A 22029-nucleotide genomic window follows, 5' to 3' on the forward strand; every position below is an offset into this window, starting at 1 on the left:
GGTCATAAGTCAAGGACTGCCCGCGTTTGGTCTCTCTAAGAGCTGGCAAGGTGGATGGCACACTCCACTGATAATACACCAAAAGCCATCTGCACCCTTACACCCCTACCTGGCCCAAGGGGGGGGGTCAGCTTTTCTAAAAGCCCCCATCCCTGCTTTGCCGGCTGGAGAACCTGCCTCTAGAGCAGTGTTTCTCAACCTTGACCATTTTAAGGCATGTGGACTTCAACTCCCAGAATTCCACAGCCAGCATTGCTGACTGTGGAATTCTGGGAGTTGAAGTCCACATGCCTTAAAATGGTCAAGGTTGAGAAACACTGCTCTAGAGAGACCCCGCTGGAAGCCAGAAGCCGAAACGGGGCTGATTAAAAGGGGAGATCAACGAGAGAGGGAGCCCCTCGCCCCCCCCCGGCCCCCAATGACCAGCCCCCCCCCCTCCAGAAGGCTCCGCTTGGACTTTGCTTTGAAAAGCGACGTTGGTTTCGTTCCTTTCCGCCTCGGAAGATCGGAGGATCCTTCGTCAGCTGTACCCGACTTGGAGGCCCCCCCCCCCCGCTTCCCCAACTTCGCCTAAAGTTACTGGAAGCCTTGAAATCGCAGCCGCCGCGAGCCCCTCCGCCGAGCTTGGTCGGTTGCTAAGATCCGCCCGACGAGCCAGCCAGCGAGCGAAGAGAGCGAGCGGGCAGCGACTTCCGAAGGCAGGAGAGGAGAAAGGAAAGGAAAGGAAAGGAAAGGAAAGGAAAGGAGGGGGCAGAGGAAGGGGAAAGTAAAGGGGAAGGGAAAGGAGAGGGGTAAAGGGAAGGGAAGGGGAAGGGGAAAGAAAAGGGAAAGGGAAAGAATAGGAGTAGAGGAAAGAAAGGGAAGGGAAGGGAAGGGGAAAGGAAAGGAAAGGGGAAGAAGAAAGGAAAGGGAAAGGAAAGGGGTAGAGGAAAGAAAGGGAAAGGGAAGGGAAGGGGAAAGGAAAGGGGAAGGGAAAGGAGAGGGGTAGAGGAAAGGGAAGGGAAGGGGAAGGGGAAAGAAAAGGGGAAAGGAAAGGGAAAGGAAAGGAGTAGAGGAAAGAAAGGGAAGGGAAGGGGAAAGGAAAGGGAAGGGAAGGGGAAAGGAAAGGAAAGGGGAAGAGGAAAGAAAAGGGAAAGGAAAGGAGTAGAGGAAAGAAAAGGGAAGGGAAGGGAAGGGGAAAGAAAAGGGAAAGGGAAAGGAAAGGGGTAGAGGAAAGAAAGGGAAGGGGAAGGGAAAGGAGAAGGGTAGAGGAAGGGAAGGGGAAAGGAAAGGAAAGGAAGTCCTTCCTCTCTGCTCCGAGATGCCTCTGCAGTCACCCAGTGAGGACCCCCTGGACACCAGGGCCCCCGAGGAGAAGGCCTGGGAAGGGGACCAGGAGAAATTGGCCAAGGTGGGGAATTGCCACAAGCAGGAAAAGAGAGGTGGAGATGGGGAGGGCAACATCTGCGTGTGGGGCTCCAAGGGAAACCTCCTCCTCCTCCTCCAACCTAGAGCCCTGCAGCTGTGGTGGAAGTTGGGACTACAGCCCCCATCCCCCCCACCTCACGCTTCCTACTGACTGGAGAGAGTGACTGTAATGCCCTGCATCTGGAGAGCAGTAGGTTGCAGAAGGCCGGGAGATTAGAGATCTCAGTAAAAGTAGGGTTTATTTTGTTATTTCTTTGGATGGGGGTTCTTTATACCTGACTCTGTGTGGCAAGCAAAGTTTAAAAAGAGCAGCAGAACAAATAATAATACTACTACTAAAGAATTCAAAACAATAAAAGCAGGAACACCATGAAAACCATAAAACATAACCAGGTTAATTCTGTTTGGTGTGAGTTATTGGGGCACTAATTTTACGGAGCCTAATGCTGGGAAAGATTGAGGGCAAGAGAAGAAGGGGATGACAGAGAATGAGATGGCTGGATGGAGTCACTGAAGCAGCAGGCGTGAGCTTAAAGGGACTCCAGAAGATGGTAGAGGACAGGAAGACCTGGAGGAACGTTGTCCATGGGGTCGCGATGGGTCGGACACGACTTCGCAATTAACAACAACAATTTTACGGATCATTTTGCTCCCTATTCCCTGCCCCCCTCAGGTTTAGTTGGCTGGATGAGTTTCTAGGAAGTGGAGTCTTATTTTTCATAGTAAAGTCCCTCCTTGTGGTGGCCCTCTTGGAGAAGAACCTTTCTCTCCTTAACTACGGTTCTCCCAACCTAATCTTTTCCTTTCTCCAACAACAATCCTGCAGAGACAGCCACATTGAAAGGGGTGGGACAAAGACCACGAGAATCACAGACCACGCCCCCCCCTTAAGGAAGCAGCAGGATGAATCCAGGATGGCTGGCATGCTATTTCCAATTTGGTTAAAAATCAATGTGGGTAATAATAACATCAGCATGTCTCCTTAATGGATGTTTTCATCATCAGAACTCCTTTAATCTTAAATATTGTGTAAAAGGCATAATGGTTCCAATGCTAGATCAAAATTTATTTATTGTTTAGCAAAAAAAAAAAAAAAAGAGAGAGAGAGCCACCCAACTCATATATACAGTCCTTTTCTCCAGCCAGCAACTTTGCTACAAGGCAGAATGGGCTAATATAGAGATTTAGGCTGGGTTAATAATAATAATAATAAAAATAACAATAACAACAACAACAATAATAATAATAATAAAAATTGGAAGGGACCTTGGAAGTCATCTAGTCCAACCCCCTGCTCAGGCAAGAAACCCTACACCATTTCAGACAAATGGCTGTCCAGTCTCTTCTTAAAAACTTCCAGTGTTGGAGCATTCACCGCTTCTGGAGGCAGGTTGTTCCACTGGTTAATTGTTCTCACTGTCAGGAAGTTTCTCCTTAGTTCTAGGTTGCTTCTCTCCTTGATTAGTTTCCATCCGTTGCTTCTTGTCTTTGCCTTTGGGTGCTTTGGAGAATAGCTTGACTCCCTGTTCTTTGGGGCAGCCCCTGAGATATGGGAACACTGCTATCCTGTCCCCCCTCGTCCTTCTCTTCGTTAAACTAGACATACCCAATTCCAGCAACCGTTCCTTGTATGTTTTAGCCTCCAGGCCTCTAATCATCTTTGTTGCTCTTCTCTGTAGTACGTTGTAGTAAGCCAAAAGAGAACAAACATATATTGTGCCTTAATCTCAAATATAACCCCAGCTTTAAAACGTAATTGCAATCTAATGTTCAGCACTCATCTGAGCTGCTTTGACCCATGAGCGAGATACGAGTTTTCAGAACAAAAAGTACATCTCACTAGTTTATTTTGGTCTTTGTTATCCTTTTGTAGCTAGTGCTTTCTCCAGGAAAAATTACAAGATAAAAATGAGCTATCTTGGTTTATCCACAGATTCATTTCAAAATTTTAAAAGGCCATACCGATGCCGTGACTTCCTGTCATTTTTGTTTTGACGATACCAAAATTATTTCAGGCTCTTTCGATACCACAGTGAAACTTTGGGTAAGTTTATTTGAAGTGCATAAGCACACAACTGCATGATCCCACGGCTCTCAAGTCTAAAACGTAATTTAATACAGGTAAACAAAGGCTACATTTTTTCATGACTGAAAATCCTTGCCAGAGTTTTATAATGTCTCTAAATTATGAAGAAAAACTGTGAATATATAATTGAAGAACTTAATTACAGCACCCAAACCTAAACCAGGTATTGTTATAGCTTTATACCTGCCTTCTCCCTCTTCTGTTGGGCTAGTCCAATTCTGGTGATCCGCTGGAAATTTTAAGAACCCCTATTTTGATATACTGGATGTACTATTAATTAGAATTAAATGGCAGTCTTTGTTCACTCCCAGTGTGCAATTTGGTAATCAACCTTGTCTTTATTGAAGGATATTGCCTGTTCTATTTGCATCCACACCTTTAAGGATCAACATACTGGACCAGTTTCAGAATGTTGTCTGACTCATGATAATCGAAGGTAATTGTTGTATTGTATCTTATGCATGAGCTTTAAATGTATATTATTATTATTAGATATTTACCTGAATGGAACCTTGTGATAGGGTCTTGCTTAGGACAATTGGAAAAGACCAGGGAATTTCCAAGCAGGAAAATTTAATTTTAATAGACAGCTTTTGCACAGCTTATACATTCCCTTTAAGGGAAATATTGCCAAGATGCTAAGGTTTCTCAGTCTGGCTCAGAAAAGAGAGTAAAGGAATTATCTGGATCATGACCCTTGGAGAGCTTAATCAGGAATTGTTTTGTGCTGCATTTATTTGCCAATGCTTGTGCCAAGGGCCGATTGGAGGTGTAAGATTTTAGTAAGATGCTCAAAAGCCATGTGATCTTCCTTCCTTCCTTCCTTCCTTCCTTCCTTCCTTCCTTCCTTCCTTCCTTCCTTCCCTCCCTCCCTCCCTCCCTCCCTCCCTCCCTTCTTTCCTTTTATATTTAATTTCTTCAAAAGAGAGATCTGGTTCAATTCCAGCCTGTCAATCTGTTTAATTTTTAGGTTAATAACAGCGTCGTATGATAAAACCCTAAAGGCCTGGGATACTGAAACAGGAAAAATGCTTGTATGTATCGATTTTATTCTATGCTGTTTTCAAAAAACCAACTGAAGAACTTAAAACTAGATTTTGGTTTAACCAAATGTTTATCCCTACCAATATCTACCTGAATTTCTGGTAGATGGAGAAAGGGATGGATGAGAATATTTATCTGGGCCACTGGCCAACCAGCAAACACAGCAAAGCTGGAATATCATTCTTAAATTGAATGAAATTAGCTTTTGACACAGTCTGTATGGTTACCTCAGCCGTGAGTGGTTTCGTATCTGAAAGGCAAGATATGCTGTATGTATACAGGCAGTCCTAGACTTACAACAACTTGTTTAGTGACTGTTCAAAGTTACAATGGCATTGCAAAAGGTGACTTATGACCGTTTTTCACACTTAGGATCACTGTTGCATCCCCATGATCACATGATCAAAATTCAGATGCTTGGCAACTGACTCGTATTTATGATGGTTGCAGCGTCCCCAGGGTCACGCGATGCCCTTTTGACAAGCAGAGTCAATGGAGAAGCAGGATTCACTTAACAACCATGTTACTAACTTAACTTTCCTGCCATGACCGACTTAACAACAGTGGCAGGAAAGGTCATAAAATGGGGCGAAGCTCACTTAACAAACATTTCGCTTAGCAGCAGAAATGTTGAGATCAATTGTGATCGTGGGTCAAAGACTCCCTGTATATACAGTAATATTGCAACTGTTTTAGTGTATCCGAGCTCACATCTCAGGCCAGTCTAAGGACCATCGCAGGAAAAAGAATTGGTGGGAAAAAAAAACATTTCCCACTCAGCACATTTTCCAAATCCATTTTTCGTGGACTGGCTTTTCTTTAAAGACTTTATGAGGTAGTTTTTATTGTGCTTTTCCAGTCCGCCCTTCAAACCGATGCCAAGGGTGGCTTACGTACCCTACTGAAAATAAATTCATAATTAGAATCAATTTAAACCATATCGCTTACGAAAACGCCGTCACAGAGAGGCCAAAAGAGAAGGAGAGCAGGAATAAATAGCAGAGAGCATCGGAAGATTTGTTAAATGAAACCGAGTCTTCACTTGAGGTCAGAAAATTCTGTCAACGCTGCTAACATCGGATGTTTTTGCTTTGACAACAGTTGGAGATGCAACCCTTTTCTTTGTATGTTTTACTTTTAGAGTTAGAGTTAGAGTTAGATGATGTTGGGGGGGGGAGGAAGTTGCATGAGAGTTCAGCTAGACATAACAATGCTGGACCTAATGTGTGAACCAAGGTTATTGAAATAAGAGATGATAAGAATTGGCAGGCTGGAGGTCTGGAGGGAAAGCCTGCATTTCAACTAATTGGAGAATGTGATTTATGACTGTTAATTGGAGGAGGGAATTGTCCTTTGATACTATGTGCTCAGGGGAGGGGAATCCAGTTTTTGGCTTCACTTATGTTAGTGCCGATGTTATGCTTCTTTAATAAAGATTCTTTAAGGTAAACAATGCTGAAGTTCTTTGAAGAGTTTCATCTGTCGGAACCATGACACAGTCCCCAAAAGCTACACAGAGACCCTCTGCCATAAAAATAAATCCTCAGTCAGATTCAAGCAATTAAAGGGAGGGGAAAGCAGATGATATTTTGGGGGGGATATTTGTATCGAAATTACAAGCACAGGGATGTCCCCCTGTTTCTTTAAAAAAAAACAAAATGGCAGCCAATATCGCACGATTGAAACGCAATATTGGCCACCACCTTAATTTTTTGATCCCTTTGCCCTTGCAGACCCTCTTGAGGAGCCAAAAATGGGATAGACTTTTGATGGGGTGTCCTGCAAAGTCCACCGAGGAGAAAATTTAAATAGAGATGGACTTACAGCAGTTCATTTAGTGACCGTTCGAAGTAACAACACTGAAAAAAGTGACTTATGAGCATTTTTCACAGTTACAACCTTTGCAGCATCCCCATGGACCTGGGATCAAAATTTAGATGCTTGGCAACTGACTCACACTTATGACGGTTGCAGTGTCCCAAGGTCACGGGATCCCCTTTTGCGACCTGGTGACAAGCCAAGTCAACGAGGAAGCCAGATTCACTTAAGAACCAAGTTACTAACTTATCAACTGCAGTGATTCACTTAACAACGGTGTCAAGAAAGGTCGTAAAATGGGGCAAATATCTCACTTAACAACAGAAATTTGGGGCACAATTGTGATGGTAAGTCGAGGACTACATGTGCTGCCAGAGAATTAATCTGCTCTGCAGTCTGCTTTTACTGCAACACAAGGGAGTAAAAAAAAAAAAAAAGGGAGGCTCCTTAGTTCTTCTCCAATGTCTTACTTTGTTTGACCCTAAGTGGAATTCATAATAATCTGATGATAATTAATTAATTTTCTGGAACATCATATGGTTCATGCTGCTAAAGCTAATGAGGTTAATTGCACTGAAACCAGCAAGACGGATTACTTGCTATTCATATCGTTAGTTAAACCCTCCGGGGAAGATGCTTAGTATCAACTAATTAAAGAAAATAGTTGCAACTGGATCAATGTTTTAAAACAATGAGCCCTGGATATCCTTCGTTATAAAAGATATTCGGTGGCTTTTTTTCCTCCATTCTGCAGTGGTCTTTGGGGCAGGATGGCTTGATAACTACATGCCATATTTCTCATGATGGCAAATACGTCGCCTCTGGCTCTGATTTGGAGAATGCGTTATTCGTCTGCAATGTTGAAGATGGCGAACAGGTGGCTTTGATCAGAGGTAGAGCTTCTGAACTTTTGGTTGATGTCCTTTTCTTCTGGTAAAAGGTGAAGTCAGTAGCATCCCACGTTCGGGTGGAGTGGGGTCTTAATTGGCAAGATGACATGCTTGGAATGAGCAGGAGTTTGTTTACATTCAACTCTCGGTCCGTCATCTTGAAGATTTTGGCCCTCAATCCCATAAACACCACTAGATGAAATATACCTGAGGTTGTGGAAGTATGGTTGTGTGAATTGGGTACGTCTAGTCTAGTGAGAAGAAGTACTAGAACTGACATGGTAGCACTGTTCCAATATTTGAGGGGCTGCTACATAGAAGAGGGGGCGGTCAAGAGGGCAGGACAAGAAGCAATGGATGGAAACCAATCAAGGAGAGGAGCAACCTAGAACTAAGGAGACATTTCCTGGCAGTAAGAATAATTAATCAGTGAAACAACTTACCTCCAGAAGTTGTGGGTGCTCCAACACTGGAGGATTTTAAGAAGAGATTGGACAAACTACTTTTCTAAAATGATACAGGGTCTCCTGATGGAGCAGGGGGTTGGACTAGAAGACCTCCAATCCCTTCCAACTCTGTTATTCTGTTATAATGGGCCAGACTTTGATCACTGCAATATCTGTAGGATGGGAAGGACAACCGTTTGGTGGTTGGAAGCCAAAGCAAGTGATACTTGTAAATTCTTCCTTTCAGATTACCACAAAAGTACAATTCAAAGCTGCCGGTTTGATCCTGTCAACCAGAGAATAGCTACGGTGTCATCTGACATGTCTATCAAATTCTGGGATATCATTGCAAGGGCTACCACAGTCACCATTGAAAAGTAAGAAACCATCGTGGTACGATTTTATTATGAATTTGTTGGATTTAACTAATATAGTATATTATATATTGGCAACGATTATCTACTTGCCAGTTGACTGGCTTCCATAAAATTCAAAACTGGCCCTGAATAATGCAACATTGGCCTGTTGTCCACTTTATTCTAAATGTGGCTGTTACCCAAAACAGAAGAACTCAGAAGATCATTCATTGGTTCATTAATCTTCCCTGCAATTACACACCGACAGCCCTTTTGTCCTTTAGATAACTACCTCTCAGCCTGTTCATGTGAAATGTCACGTTTCTTTCAGGGCACACAACAACGCCATTGCAGATTGCTGCTTTTCCTTGGACGGTCATTATCTGTGCACAGCAGGGTGGGATGAAAATATCAAGTTATGGGATGTCCGTACAGGAGAATTCCGGTCTCATGGACCTATTACTTTGGAACAAGGTCATATCGGCATTGTTGGCTGCTGTGATGTTAGCAAAGACGGTGAGTTATGCAGGATGAATGTTCTTAGCATCCACAGAGAGAGAGAGTCTTATTTCAGGTGGTCTCCCCAATTCACTTTAAACAGCTTTCTCCGAAGCGATTAAATTACTGCTCTTATAATTTGAACTAAATTGAATTTGCATTGCCCTTTAATTAGCCTTATAAAACACTCTATAATTGATACAGTTATTATGATGTACTCTTTCCTTCTGGCCCCGGGAATAAAATATTGTCCATCCAAAAAGTATAGAATGGGAAAAATTATGCTCAAATCACGAGTTAGTCATTCGATCTATCTCTTAAGTCTCTTGTGGAAATAAAGTGGAATAAAGTATCTTCACAGAAGGATTTTTATGAAGACATCTGTTTCCCTCCCCCCTCATTTAGGTCAATACTTTCTCCATCTTCTGGCTTATAAAAAATACCTTTGAACTGACCTCCATTGCCAGTGATTATCTCCAGGCAATATTTCTTATCAGCATATATAATAATCTGAATAAAAGCTATTATGATTCTCTCTCTCTCTCTCTCTCTCTCTCTCTCTCTCTCTCTCCTATCTTCTACCATCAATCTCTTTTATTTCTATTATCCATCTATCAACATTTCTCTTTCTGTCTCTCTGTCTCTCTCTATCTCTGTCTCTCTCTGTCTCTGTCTGTCTGTCTGTCTGTCTCTCTCTCTCTCTCCCCCCCCCCCCTCATCCTCATCCCCATCTATCTATCTGAATTTTTACATGGGCATAAATAATTGATTTCCAGGATTAATCTAAAATCATATTGAGTCTTCTTTAGAGAAGACTCATGAAGTGACCACAGATAGCCAAGAAAATAAACCAATGAATCATCTAACAAACGTATCCAGAGTTCTCACACAAACGACCAGACTAAATTATCATACTTTGCACACATTATGTAAAGACATTAAGTTCTCTGAGAAAGATGGAAAGAAAGAAGAAAACCAGCAACTAAGTGAATTAATTGATTACAGTGGAGATAGGTTGAAAGACTTGAGGGAGCAGGTTGAGGATAGATCATTCTGGAGTAAGTCTATTTTATGTGGTTACTGGGAATCAACACTGATTCAATGGCATAGAAATCAGTCAGTCGGTCAGTCAATCAATCAATCAGACTTCTTGTGACCTAAAGTTATTCATTTATATCACTAGCTGGTAGTGGATGAAGTATTGTTCCACCAAAATCTGAATTCGTTTTCCTATTTAAGTTAGACATTTGTGTCTCCTTTGCATTTCTTATATATTCCAACTCAGTTCCTATTCCTTTATTTCTATTGTGTGCTAAGTTGTTATTATTATTACTATTACTATTATTATTATTACAGTTTATCCTATGAAAGTTTATTCACGTGCCAATCCCATAATATTTAATGTTGACAGTGTTCAGGGTTTTGTTTTGTTTTTCCTCCCAAAATATTTAGACAAGCTCAGAATTTCTGCTTGCTTTAAAAGCATTCGTTGTCCTTTGGGGGGCCTCAGAAAGTATGATGAGAGGTGACTTAATGCATCATCCGAATTATATTTCAGAGTTTTTGCAGGACAGCTTTGGCTCTTTAACAATAACAATAGAAGGCCATCACATGTCGCATTATTGTGTTCTGCTTCAGCCTCGTGTGTGGTATCTGGAGGTTATGACAAAACCATCAGCGTGTGGGACATAGAAGAAGCATACAAAAAGATATCCTTAAAGGTACTGAAACAGGGTCGCTCGCTTGTGCAAGGGGTTGAACTAGAGGACCTCCAAGGTCCCTTCCAGCTCTGTTTTTATGTATGCTGATTAGTGTACATTTAAAGTGACAATAAAGTTTTCTATTCTATTCTATTCTATTCTATTCTATTCCCATTTTCATACTCTACTCTACTCTGCTCTATTCTTCCCATTTTCATATTCTATTCTATTCCCATTTTCATATTCTATTCCATTCTATTCTATTCCCATTTTCATATTCTATTCCATTCTATTCTATTCCCATTTTCATATTCTGTTCTATTCTACTCTACTCTATTTTATTCTTCCCATTTTCTATTCTATTCTATTCTATTCTATTCTGTTCTATTCTATTCTCATTTTCATATTCTACTCTACTCTGCTCTGCTCTATTCTATTCCCATTCCCATTTTAATATTCTATTCTATTCTATTCCCATTTTCATATTCTATTCTATTCTACTCTACTCTACTCCACTCTACTCTATTCTATTCCCATTTTCATACTCTATTCTATTCTATTCTATTCTATTCTATTCCCATTTTCATATTCTATTCCATTCTATTCTATTCCCATTTTCATATTCTATTCTATTCTACTCTACTCTATTCTATTCTTCCCATTTTCTATTCTATTCTATTCTATTCTATTCTATTCTATTCTATTCTATTCTATTCTCATTTTCATATTCTATTCTATTCTATTCTATTCTATTCTATTCCCATTTTCATATTCTATTCTACTCTACTCTACTCTGCTCTATTCTGTTCTGTTTTATTCTATTCTATTCTGTTCTATTCTATTCTATTCTATTCTATTCCCATTTTCATATTCTATTCTACTCTACTCTATTCTATTCCCATTTTCATATTCTATTCTATTCTATTCTATTCTATTCTATTCTATTCTCATTTTCATATTCTATTCTATTCTATTCTAGTCCCATTTTCATATTCTATTCTACTCTACTCTACTCTGCTCTATTCTGTTCTGTTCTATTCTATTCTATTCCCATTTTCATATTCTATTCTATTCTATTCTATTCTATTCGTTACTTTTTCCATCACCTCTTTGCTCAGCATTCATAGTTGCTCAGCATGCTTCAGAAGCGTCCCACCTTTGCCATGTTCTTAGTACCAGCCGCTGCTCAGTCATTTGTGAAAGCAAAATAGCAATTGAATTGTGGTTGCTAAGCAACTGAAACATTATTCTTTGGATGATTCATGATCAACCGTTGTAATTATTTCAGCCATGGCCCGTGACACTCTTGAAATTGGAATCTGTTAAACTCAAAGAAACCAGAAAGTTTGTATAAACCAGACTGGAACAACTGAAATTCTCAAATGATTATATTCATTTTATTGGTACTACGGTAGATGGGAACTTAGTAAAAGGAGGCATTGCTGCTATACATTAGAAAGGTATAATAGATGATAGAATAATATATATATTGTCTATAAGGCTATAAACTATGAAAGACTATAAGATTTCGTACCCGTCCATTTTTTTGGCTGTTAAAGTCATATGTGAAGCCCTAAATGTACAAATAAATAAAAATAATAAAATCAAAATGAATGCTTGGAAAGGGAGATGTTATATTTACTTTGAATAAAGCAGAAACTCTTACACATCATCGTAAGGATTTTGGAACAGGAAGTAAGCAAGAAGCATCATCAAGGGCCAGTTTGAGATACTAGTTAAGGGCACCATGCTAGAAACTGAGATAGTGTGTTCTAGCACTGCTTTAGGCACAAAGCCAGCTGGGCGACCTTGGGCCGGTCACTCTCTCTCAGCCCTAGGAAGGAGGCAATGGCAAATCTCTTCTGAAAATGTTGCCAAGAAAATTGCAAGCAGTCGCCAGGAATCAAGACTCACTTGGAGGTATAAAACAACTACAAGCACCGTCTAGTCCAGCATGCCTCAAAATTGGCAGCCTGAAGATGTGTGGACTTCAACTCCCAGAATTCCCCAGCCAGCATTCCCGACAGCTGGCTGAGGAATTCTGGGAGTTGAAGTCCACACATCTTCAGGCTGCCAGTGATCTAGCCCAACCTTCTGCAGTGATCAGGGAAATCAACTGAACCATCCATGAGAGTTTTGTTCTGGGCATTTTTTTGGCTTCCTCTTTCCATCTATTATCCCACCAATCTAAAGTTTTTTTTTAATATAAATTATATCAGTGTCAGAAGTAGTTGTCAATGAATTGCATATGCTTCTACAATGGAAAAGGCTCTTCAGCCTGCTTCTCCAGATTACCTTGGATGTTACTTTTTTTCTCAGTAGCCTTAAGAGCATAGCTAAAAATCTAGCTAAGAATGTGCTTTATTTCTTACCGCTGATAAATTATGTTTCTGCAGGGTCATGCCGATTGGGTGACAGATGTGGCCATCAGCAAGGACAAGAGGCTTGTTGTTTCCTCCTCAAAGGTATTATCAAAAGTTGTCAGAGAATGCACTGAAATGTTCCCACGTTCACATTAGGGCATTATCTCTCCGATGATGAATCAGCCTTGCAAAACGATCTTCTAACCAGAAAATTCTCAAAACTCTTTATCGAACCAAAATAAACAAATCCACAAAAAGAAAAACAAAATGGAGGAAGTAAAAATAATTAACACCAGTCTGTAGAAGCAGCTACAGATAGATTGTGAAAGCAGGAAATTATTCTTCAAATTTTTGCTTTTTTCGGGTTTTCAGATTGTTTCTGGTGACATCCAGGGCTGCCTGAAAAGCTGCAGGGATGGAGGAATGAGCAAACCAATGATATTTTTTTTCAATTTTATCTTTTATAAAATATAAGGAAAAATGAAAATAATGGAAAAGTGGGGGGGGGGGGGAATGAGAAGAGGAAAAAGTGTAGAGGAAAAGGGGGAAAAAAGAGAGAAAAGCATTAACTTCCAACTCTTTTTTAGTGCAGTAGATTAAGGCAATAACACGCAACCTCATCTTTTTACTTTTATATAGTAATATATGCTAGCCATTTCTATAAAAGCAAACCTATCAATTCAGACACAGCTCCATTCCAAAGCAAACTCCCGAGATGCCTCAAAATACAGAAACTAGACAGTTTTTTTACATTAACAAAACTCAACATAATTTTAGAAAGCAAAGGGGGTAAAACACATATCAATTGAAACCAAATTAGACACAGGGAGTCCTTGACTTAAACCGTTTGTTTGGGGACCGTTTGAAGTTACAGCGGCACTCAAAAAAGAGATTTATGACAAGTCCCTGCACTTATGACCACTGCAGCATCCCCAGGATGACAGGATCAAAATTTGGGTGCTTGGCAACCAGCATGCATTAACATACGTTGCAAGGTCCTAGGATCACGTGATTGGTGTTTGCAGCTTTCCCAGCTGGATTCTGACAAGCAAAGTCAATGCGGGAAGCCAAATTTACTTAACCACCACCTGAATCACTTAATGGCAGTGTCTCGCTTAACAATCATGGACAAAAGGTTGTGCAACTCATTTAACAACCACCTTGCTTAGCAACGGGAATTCTGGCACCCAACTATCATCGTAACTCGACGACTACTTTATTGTCTATTCCTTGGAAGGACAACTGTATGTCGAGGTAACACAACAGATTGGCAGGGCTTAGTCAGTTCATTTATTAAGTTACTAAAGAATCCTTGCAACCAAAAAAACAGCGAAAAAACATGGAGTATTGCAGTCAACTCAAGGACCAAGCCTTGTCTGGAAGAATTGGAATTCTGTTCATTGATACAAAATTCTCCTCATATTATAGGACCAGACTGTGAGATTATGGGATATTAAAAATGCCAATGAAATCCCCATGGTGATTCAAGCTGTGAAAACGAGAGGTTCCAAGATTTCCAAGGTCAGCATATTTAATAGAAATGACTGATTTTCAGAATAGAATAGAATAGAATAGAATAGAATAATGGAATGGAATGGAATAGAATAGAATAGAATAGAATAGAATAGAATAGAATAGAATAGAATAGAATAGAATAGAATAATGGAATGGAATGGAATGGAATAGAATAGAATAGAATAGAATAGAATAGAATAGAATAGAATAGAATAGAATAGAATAGAATAGAATAAATGGAATGGAATAGGAATAGAATAGAATAGAATAGAATAGAATAGAAATAGAATGGAGAATAGAATAGAATAGAATAGAATAGAATAGGAATAGAATAGAATAGAATAGAATAGAATAGAATAGAATAGAATAGAATAGAATAGAATAGAATAGAATAGAGCTGGAAGGGATCTTGGAGGTCTTCTAGTCCAGCCCCCTGCTCAAGCAGGAGAACCTATACTATTTCAGATAAATGGTTGTCCAGTTTCTTCTTAAAAATCTCCAGTGTTGGAGCATTCACAACTTCTGGAGGCAGATTGTTCCACTGATTAATTGTTCTAATAGTCAGGAGATTTGTAATCATAAGATACCAACAAGAAAGATACCAAGTAGAAAGACGAGAAGGATACTAGTAATACAGCCCTGCTACAATGGGTAAATATCCTTAGACATAAGACACTGCTGTGGGAATGAGGTGTTCAACAGGGTCATGGCACAAGGGAAAAAACTGTCTTTGTGTCGAGTTGTTTTGGCATGCAGTGCCCTATAGTGGCATCGTGGGTGGGGGGAGCTGAAACAGTTCATGTCCAGGATGTGATATAGATATCTGTAGATATATTCTCAGCCCACTTTCTGACCCATACAATATACAGGTCCTCAGTGGAAGGTAGGCTGGTTATAACTGTTTTTTCTGCAGTCCTAACTATCCTTTTAAGTATGAACCTGTCCAGTTTAGTTGCTGTACTAAACAGCAACAACAACATTGCCCTGAAAAATGTGAATTCTGAATGTTGGGTGTCGTGAAGCATGCAAATAGGCAAACATGTGTTTTATTAAAATTTAACGCACTCTTCCTTCAAGATTACTCAGTCGAAATGTAGGAGATTCATATTATAAATAAATGCAGCGGGTTATGTGGCTGCACTCCTGGGCCCACCTATTTAGGGATTAGCCAGATTGCCGTACAGTGTGATTTATTCTGAATATAGACCGCAATCTGTATGAATATTAAATTCAAAATTAGCTCCCACTGTCATTATTGAGATTTTTTCACAACGCTCTATTGTGTTGGTTGGTTTGATGCCAGTTGTTATATTTGTTATTTATTGTTTTGGTTATGTTTTTTTTTAATCTTGTTTTGATTTGCTGTTAACTACCTAGGGTCATTTGTTTGAGATGGGTGGCTACATAAATTGAATATATACATAAATAAGTTACTGATTTGATTTCTAATTATTTATTAGCTCATTCTAGCTAGTTATTCGTCTCAATATGCTGACTCTTGGCAGTACGTACAGAATTAAAGCCGAACAACAAGAAATAAAGATGAAATCATGATCTGGGGACAAACCCACCTTACAATAATGGCCTCACTTAATCACTAGACTCTCCTGCCCCAAAGAACATCCAGATCTTGAAGAACCTTACAAACTGCTAGCACAGATAAGGGTCTGGTGCTCCAGAGAGCAGGTGATGGACAGAAAAAACACACTTCCAGTTGACCCTTTTTAATAGAGGCCCACAAAATGCACCTTGTGTTTGATCTAGTGCAGGGGTGTCAAACTGCTGACCCACGGGCCGAATGTGTCATGGCAAAACCGCGTCCGCCCCATTGTCAGCAATGCAAAAAAAGTCACGATATGTCGTGACACTTCACGTGATGTTACGAGTTTGATACCCATGCTCTAGTGGGAAGAGCAGAAAGAAATAGACAGAGGTGGTGACATGAGTTCCTCTGACAAGCGTTGAAGTCATGTCACACGTTTCAAGCTGACATGAATTGATATCACCTGAGTGACATAGTCAGCCCCATACAGAGAGCAAAAACGAGCTGCAGGCAGCCTTTCAGATATTATTAGAGTCTACATTTCATCAGCTCTAGTCTAGAAAGAGCATTGAGAAATAGTGAATGTTGGCATTTAACTGCATGCAGATGGCCAGATGTTGGCCAGTTTTTGGCATGGAAGAGTGGGCAGTTCGAGGAATAGTGTCAAATGCCTATTACAGCTGAATTTCTGATATATCCTCTTTTAACACCAAAATCCAGTGTGAAGCGTGTCAGAAATCTTTTCTGATCTTCCGGAACCAAGAAGACACTATAGAAACCCGGTGCGTCTTCTGCCGATTAGCATCTCCCAACCAAGTGGTTTTACCGCTGCCACCCGCTTTGCCTCCAGATCTCTAAAGGATTCCGCGGCGAGCTGATTTTAAAACATTTGTGAACGTTGCAATCTTTTTTTTTTCCTGTCATGTTGTGTGGACTGTGTAACCCACCTATGTAACCTTAAACAAATAAAATAAAATAAAACAAAAATCTCCACACCGAATTTACCTTCTGCCTAATTTCTGCGGTGAGATGAAATAAATGGCATAAACAGAATCGTTGAAAGGATTCAGTTCATCCTGCTAATATGCTGATATGGGTAGTCCATGACATACGACCATAACTGAGCCCAAAATTTATGTTGTTAAGTGAGACAGTGGTTAAGTGAGTTTTGTCTCATTTGAACGACCTTTCTTGCCACAATTGTTAAATTAGCAACACGATTGGTATGTGGCTTCCCCGTTAACTTTGCAGAAGTTTGCAAAAGGTGATCACGTGACCCTGGAACACTGCAACTGTCATAAGAACATGCCAGTTGCCAAGCCTCTGAAATTTGATCATGTGATCATGGAGACGCTGCGACACTTGTAGGTCTGGATAATGGTCATAAGTCACTTTTTTCAGAGCCGTTGTAACTTCAAAGGGTCACTAAGTGAATGATTGTAAAAAAAGGACTATTTGTATTCGCAAATGTGTTGGTTGTCCTGGTTTTGACAGATGAAACTCTTCAAAGAACTTCGAGGCATTGTTTACCTTAAAGAATCTTTATTTTGAGTAGCATAGCATCAGCACTAACATAATCGAAGCCAAAAACTGGATTCCCCTCCCCTGAGCACATAGTATCAAAGCACAATTCCCCCCACTAATTAACAGTCATAAATCACATTCTCCAATTAGTTTGAAATGCTGGCTTTCCCTCCAGTTCTCCAGCCCACCAATTCTTATCATCTCTTATTTCAATAACCTTGGTTCACACACTAGGTCCAGCATTGTTATGTCTAGCTAAGCTCTCATGCGCATTCCTCCCCCCAGATCATCTAACTCTAGCTCTAACTCTAAGAGTAAAACATAAGATGGAAATGATTGCATCTCCAACTGTTGTCAAAGAAAAAACATCCGATGTGAGCAGCGTTGACACTGGCTGCCCCAATTCCACGTGGCTGTCGTTTATGCATCCCTGGAAATTCTTCCTTGCTCTAAGAGAAGAAACGTGATCTGTATCCAGAGGCAGTGTCAAACATGGACACACCATGAACGATGACCTAAGCCCTAATTAACAGATCGAAAAGTGACCTATTGCTATTATTTATACATGCATCTGTAGAAAAAACTGTGGGGTTTAAATCATGTTTCTGACTCAACGGAGAAGCCTTTTCATATTATTATATTGCTTTCAGTTCAGTTCACAAATTTAAGTCTTGCAGAAGTCAAGACTTTCACTATTAATTGATTACGACTGGTTCTTGTGAGTTATTGGTCGGGGGGGGGGGTTTCAGACATCATAAATATGGGCGACATGAAAAGCATGCATGATAAGGGGAAAAACCCCTTATGAATTATAGCACATTTGCACACTGGCAGGAAATTGATCTCATTCAAAATAATAAATTGCTTTATAGAATTCGAATAATTTTAGTTCATGGCAGGAAAAAAAATTGGTGTACAGTCAGCCTGTAATAGCTTTTAGAGATAGCTGAATAATGGAATAAACCTTGAACTAATGTAAGAGTTTAAAGTGCTATATTGTGTAAATGAAATTGCTCCTAATCCTACTGAATGTTTTCTCCCAGATAAATTATACAGAATTGTAATAAAATGTCACTTTAGGAAAAAAAATGTGCGTCGTATTACCCTCTTCAATAAATGTAACAGTGCTTTCATAAAAGCATTTTAAATACATTATATGTCATTCTGGGCATTTCCTTTTCATAATATTATAAAACTGTGATATATCGCTCCTGGAGTTTATTTTCCTGGTAATTATTATTGAACTGAATAATTCATGGATTTAGGGAAAAGGTTGGCCCTGATTTAATTAAACAATATTTTTTACCACAGGCAGTATTATTTTTCCTCATTCTCGATTTCCCTCAAGACTAGGATTATTCTTGAAGGCGAAAGCTGGCTGTTGAACGGAATTTTATCTGACATAGCCCTCCATGTATTTATTTATTTATGCACGAAACAGATTTATACAGCTGCCCAAATCACACAAAATGGTATATAGGTAGTCCTCGATTTACGGCTACAGTTGAGCCCCAAAATTTCTGTTGTTAAGTGAGACATTTGTTAAGTGAGTTTTGCCCCATTTTATAGACTTTTCTTGCCTCGATTGTTAACTGAATCACTGCAGTTGATAAATTAGTAACCGGGTTGTTAAGTGAATCTGACTTCCCCATTGACTTTGCTTGTCAGTAGGTCACAAAAGGGGATGACATGACCCTGGGACACTGCGACGGTCATAAATACGAGTCAGTTGCCAAGCGTCTGAATTTTGATCACATGACTATGGAAATACGGCAATGGTTGTAGGTGTTAACGGTTCGTTTAGTGACTATTCAAAGTTACAACAAGGGAAAACGTGACAGGATTGTTTTTCAGTTACGACCTTTGCAGCATCCCCATGATCATGTGATCAAAATTCGGATGCTTGGCAGCTGATTCATATTTATGACCCTTGCCGTCTTCCAAGGTCATGCGATCCCCTTTGGCGTCTTCTGACAAGCCAAGTCAATGGGGAAGCAGATTCACTTAACAACCGGGTTACTAACCCATCAACTGCAGCGATTCACTTAACGGTGGAAAGAAAAGTCTCATTTAACAACAGAAATGTTGGGCTCAATTGTGGTCGTAAGTCGAGGACCACCTGTAGGGACCAAAGCTCCATGTATTATCAAGAGGAAATACGGGTTACAGACCGTATTGGGTTGATCCTCCCTAAGAAGGGAATAGGGTACACAATCCCAAAAGTCAACACTGCCAATCAGGGGTCGGTGATCACAACCCAACTGAGCTCCAATGTCCTAACTCTCAGTGTGAGGACAGCCATCTCCAGCTGGGTGGAGGTTGAGGGCAGGAAGTGATGGGGCTGGAAGTGCATCAAAGGGTTGACCAAGGTGGGTCAACCAGGTAGGAGAAAGTGGATGGACTGAACTGCGACTTTAAACATCTTTACTGAACTGCGACTTTAAACATTCAGGGGATGCCCCAAAGAAGAGGGAGTCAAGCTATTCTCCAAAGCCCCTGAAGGCAGGACAAGGAACTAATGGGAACTAATCAAGAAGAGAAGCAACCTAGAACTAAGGAGAAACTTCCTGGCAGTTAGAACAATTAACCAGTGGAACAACCTGCCTCCAGAAGCGGTGAATGCTCCAACACTGGATGTTTTTAAGAAGAGACTGGACAGCCCTTTGTCTGAAATGGTATAGGGTTTCCTGCCTGAGCAGGGGGTTGGACTAGATGACCTCCAAGGTCCCTTCCAACTTCTTCTTCTTCTTCTTCTTCTTCTTCTTCTTCTTCTTCTTCTTCTTCTTCTTCTTATTCTTATTCTTATTATTATTATTATTATTATTATTATTATTATTATTATTATTATTATTATCTTCAAAATCCATCATGCTTTGACTCCCTGGCAACGTTGCTTTTCCTGGAGGCTGGTTTTTATTGAAGAGGACCTACTAAAATGGCACTTCTGTCCCCAGCCTCTTGTGCTGAAAGAAAGTAGGGGATGGCAGTCTTTTTTATGCTAAATTGAAAGTAAAATATCCAGATGGCTCCGGCAAGCTGTGTCTGGGGCTGAGATCTCTTCTTTGCTCCTGGATACTCCCAATCACATCTTTTAAGGGTGACGTTTGCACGGCTGGGCACTGTTTTGCACCCCGCAATCCCAGGCAAAGCTCGCAGGAAGGATTTTCCCTCTTTCCAGTCTCTTTTGCTTTTCCCTCCAGCCACGCTCTTGCCAAGCGCGAAGACACATGAAGCCGGATCTGCGGCTGTGCTCGACAGCCGGCGCCGTGGCTTAGTTGGTTAAAGCGCCTGTCTAGTAAACAGGAGATCCTGGGTTCGAATCCCAGCGGTGCCTCTGGAGCGGGGACTTCAGTTTTGCGTTAGGGGGGGGAAATATATATATTTATTATATTATGCTTTTGCACGGTGGGACAGTCGGTGTTTGGGGAGACCTGCAGAAACGGGCTCTCTTTTAAAAGTGCAAAGAAAGCCCGTGCGAGTTTTATTTCCCAGATTTCTCTTCCTCTGCAGGCTTTCAAGGGATCTGATAGTGTGAACCCACCTGTCCTTAAGAGAGTCTTTTTTCTTGCAAATAATTCACATCTGGGATCAAACTTCCCTCTCTGCAGAGGGTTTTACAAGACTGGAAGGAAGAAAGGATGGAAGGAAGGAAGGAAGGAAGAAGAGAGAAGAAGGAAGGAAGGAAGGGAGAGAGAGAGAGAGAGAGGAAGGAAGGAAAGAAGGAAGAAGGAAGGAAAATGGAAGGAAGATGGAAGGAAGGAAGAAAGGAAGGAAGAAGAGAAGAGAGAGGAAGAAGGAAGGAAGGAAGGAAGGAAGAAAGGAAGGAAGGAAGGAAGGAAGGAAAAGAGAGGAAGGAAGGAAGGAAGATGGATGGATGGAAGGAAGGAAGCAAGGAAGGAAGGAAAGAAGGAGAGAAGAGGGAGAAAGGAAGGAATGGGGAAGGAGCAAAGAAGGAAGGAAGGAAAAAGAAAGGAAGGAAAGAAAGAAAAAAAAAGAAAAGGAAGGAAGGATTAGGGTGAGCTGATGCAGTTCCAAGTGTATCCTAGCTTTCTTTTCTAAAGAAGGAGCAAAGATCTTTGGGTTGCATCAAGAACAAGGAGGATATTTGGAAATTGCTATGAATGTTTCCACTACCTGACCAGCATCTTACCTAAGAGAATGTACTAAACTGTGTTCCTAAAGAAGAAATAGTGTCCACAATAAAGAGCCCCCTCCCACGATGAAAGTATTTAGGAACAAAGATTCTTCCCTTTCTCCTTTCCTGTATTTTTCTACCTGGCTAGCCCATCGTTCTCTGCTTCTCCTTCCATATCATTTCTCTCTCTTGTTTTTCTGGGGTGGCATTACAGCAGCCTGTTCTATGGGCTCGTTGGTGGAAAAAACTAATACAAATTAAACTGCCTTCTTCCTGTGCAGTTGGAAGCAGAGACGGAAAACAATAAACACAGCCTGTTTAAATGAGGCCAGGATCGCTTCCTATTGCATTGCCATGAATCTTAAAGCAAGCTGTTAAGTCAAAGATGCAATCCCTCCATCCATCAGTTGCCAGGATGGTGTCAAGTTAGAGAAGCAATGAGAAATTTGTATATTAATTCTCCAGCCCTCTTTTTTTTTTTTTTCTTTTAAGTGTAGCTCTTGGGAGGCTGGAGATGAACTTGAAGAGCAAAACTGAATGTTAACCAGCTTGCTTTATAAGGTCAGGAGCTGGCTTTATAAAGGTTTGCAGCACATTCTGCTTCCAAAGAACTTCACAGTGTAGATGTAAGCATTTTTGGGGTGGCTTGGCTGGGGGACACGATCTGGATCCAGCCCGTTTGGTTAGTATGGAATTCAACCTAC

At 40.6% G+C, this 22029-nt stretch overlaps 1 protein-coding gene and 1 non-coding gene across 3 annotated transcripts; both read left to right on the top strand.

Annotated features, from left to right (window-relative positions):
• Nucleotides 1–1198: 1198 nt before the first annotated feature.
• Nucleotides 1199–17129, top strand: WDR88 (WD repeat domain 88). Of its 2 annotated transcripts, XM_039327626.1 has the most exons (11): nt 1199–1390; nt 3341–3451; nt 3841–3929; nt 4464–4527; nt 7110–7248; nt 7939–8068; nt 8379–8563; nt 10184–10266; nt 12642–12710; nt 14037–14129; nt 16387–17126. In XM_039327626.1, the coding sequence occupies exons 1-11, from the start codon at nt 1301–1303 to the stop codon at nt 16522–16524; spliced, it is 1191 nt and encodes a 396-aa protein (XP_039183560.1). In that variant the 5' UTR covers nt 1199–1300; the 3' UTR covers nt 16525–17126. The 2 variants fall into 2 exon arrangements, with proteins under 2 accessions (XP_039183560.1, XP_039183561.1); XM_039327627.1 differs by lacking the exon at nt 14037–14129 and having other exon boundaries at nt 16387–17129.
• Nucleotides 17130–20450: 3321 nt separating this feature from the next.
• On the top strand, nt 20451–20524 carry TRNAT-AGU. Its single transcript has one exon. It is a non-coding gene; the product is annotated as a tRNA-Thr (tRNA).
• Nucleotides 20525–22029: the final 1505 nt, after the last annotated feature.

Source organism: Crotalus tigris, unplaced genomic scaffold, assembly GCF_016545835.1.
Source record: "Crotalus tigris isolate CLP2741 ecotype Arizona unplaced genomic scaffold, ASM1654583v1 scf7180000024362.2655971311:6658466, whole genome shotgun sequence".
Lineage (NCBI taxonomy): Eukaryota > Metazoa > Chordata > Lepidosauria > Squamata > Viperidae > Crotalus > Crotalus tigris.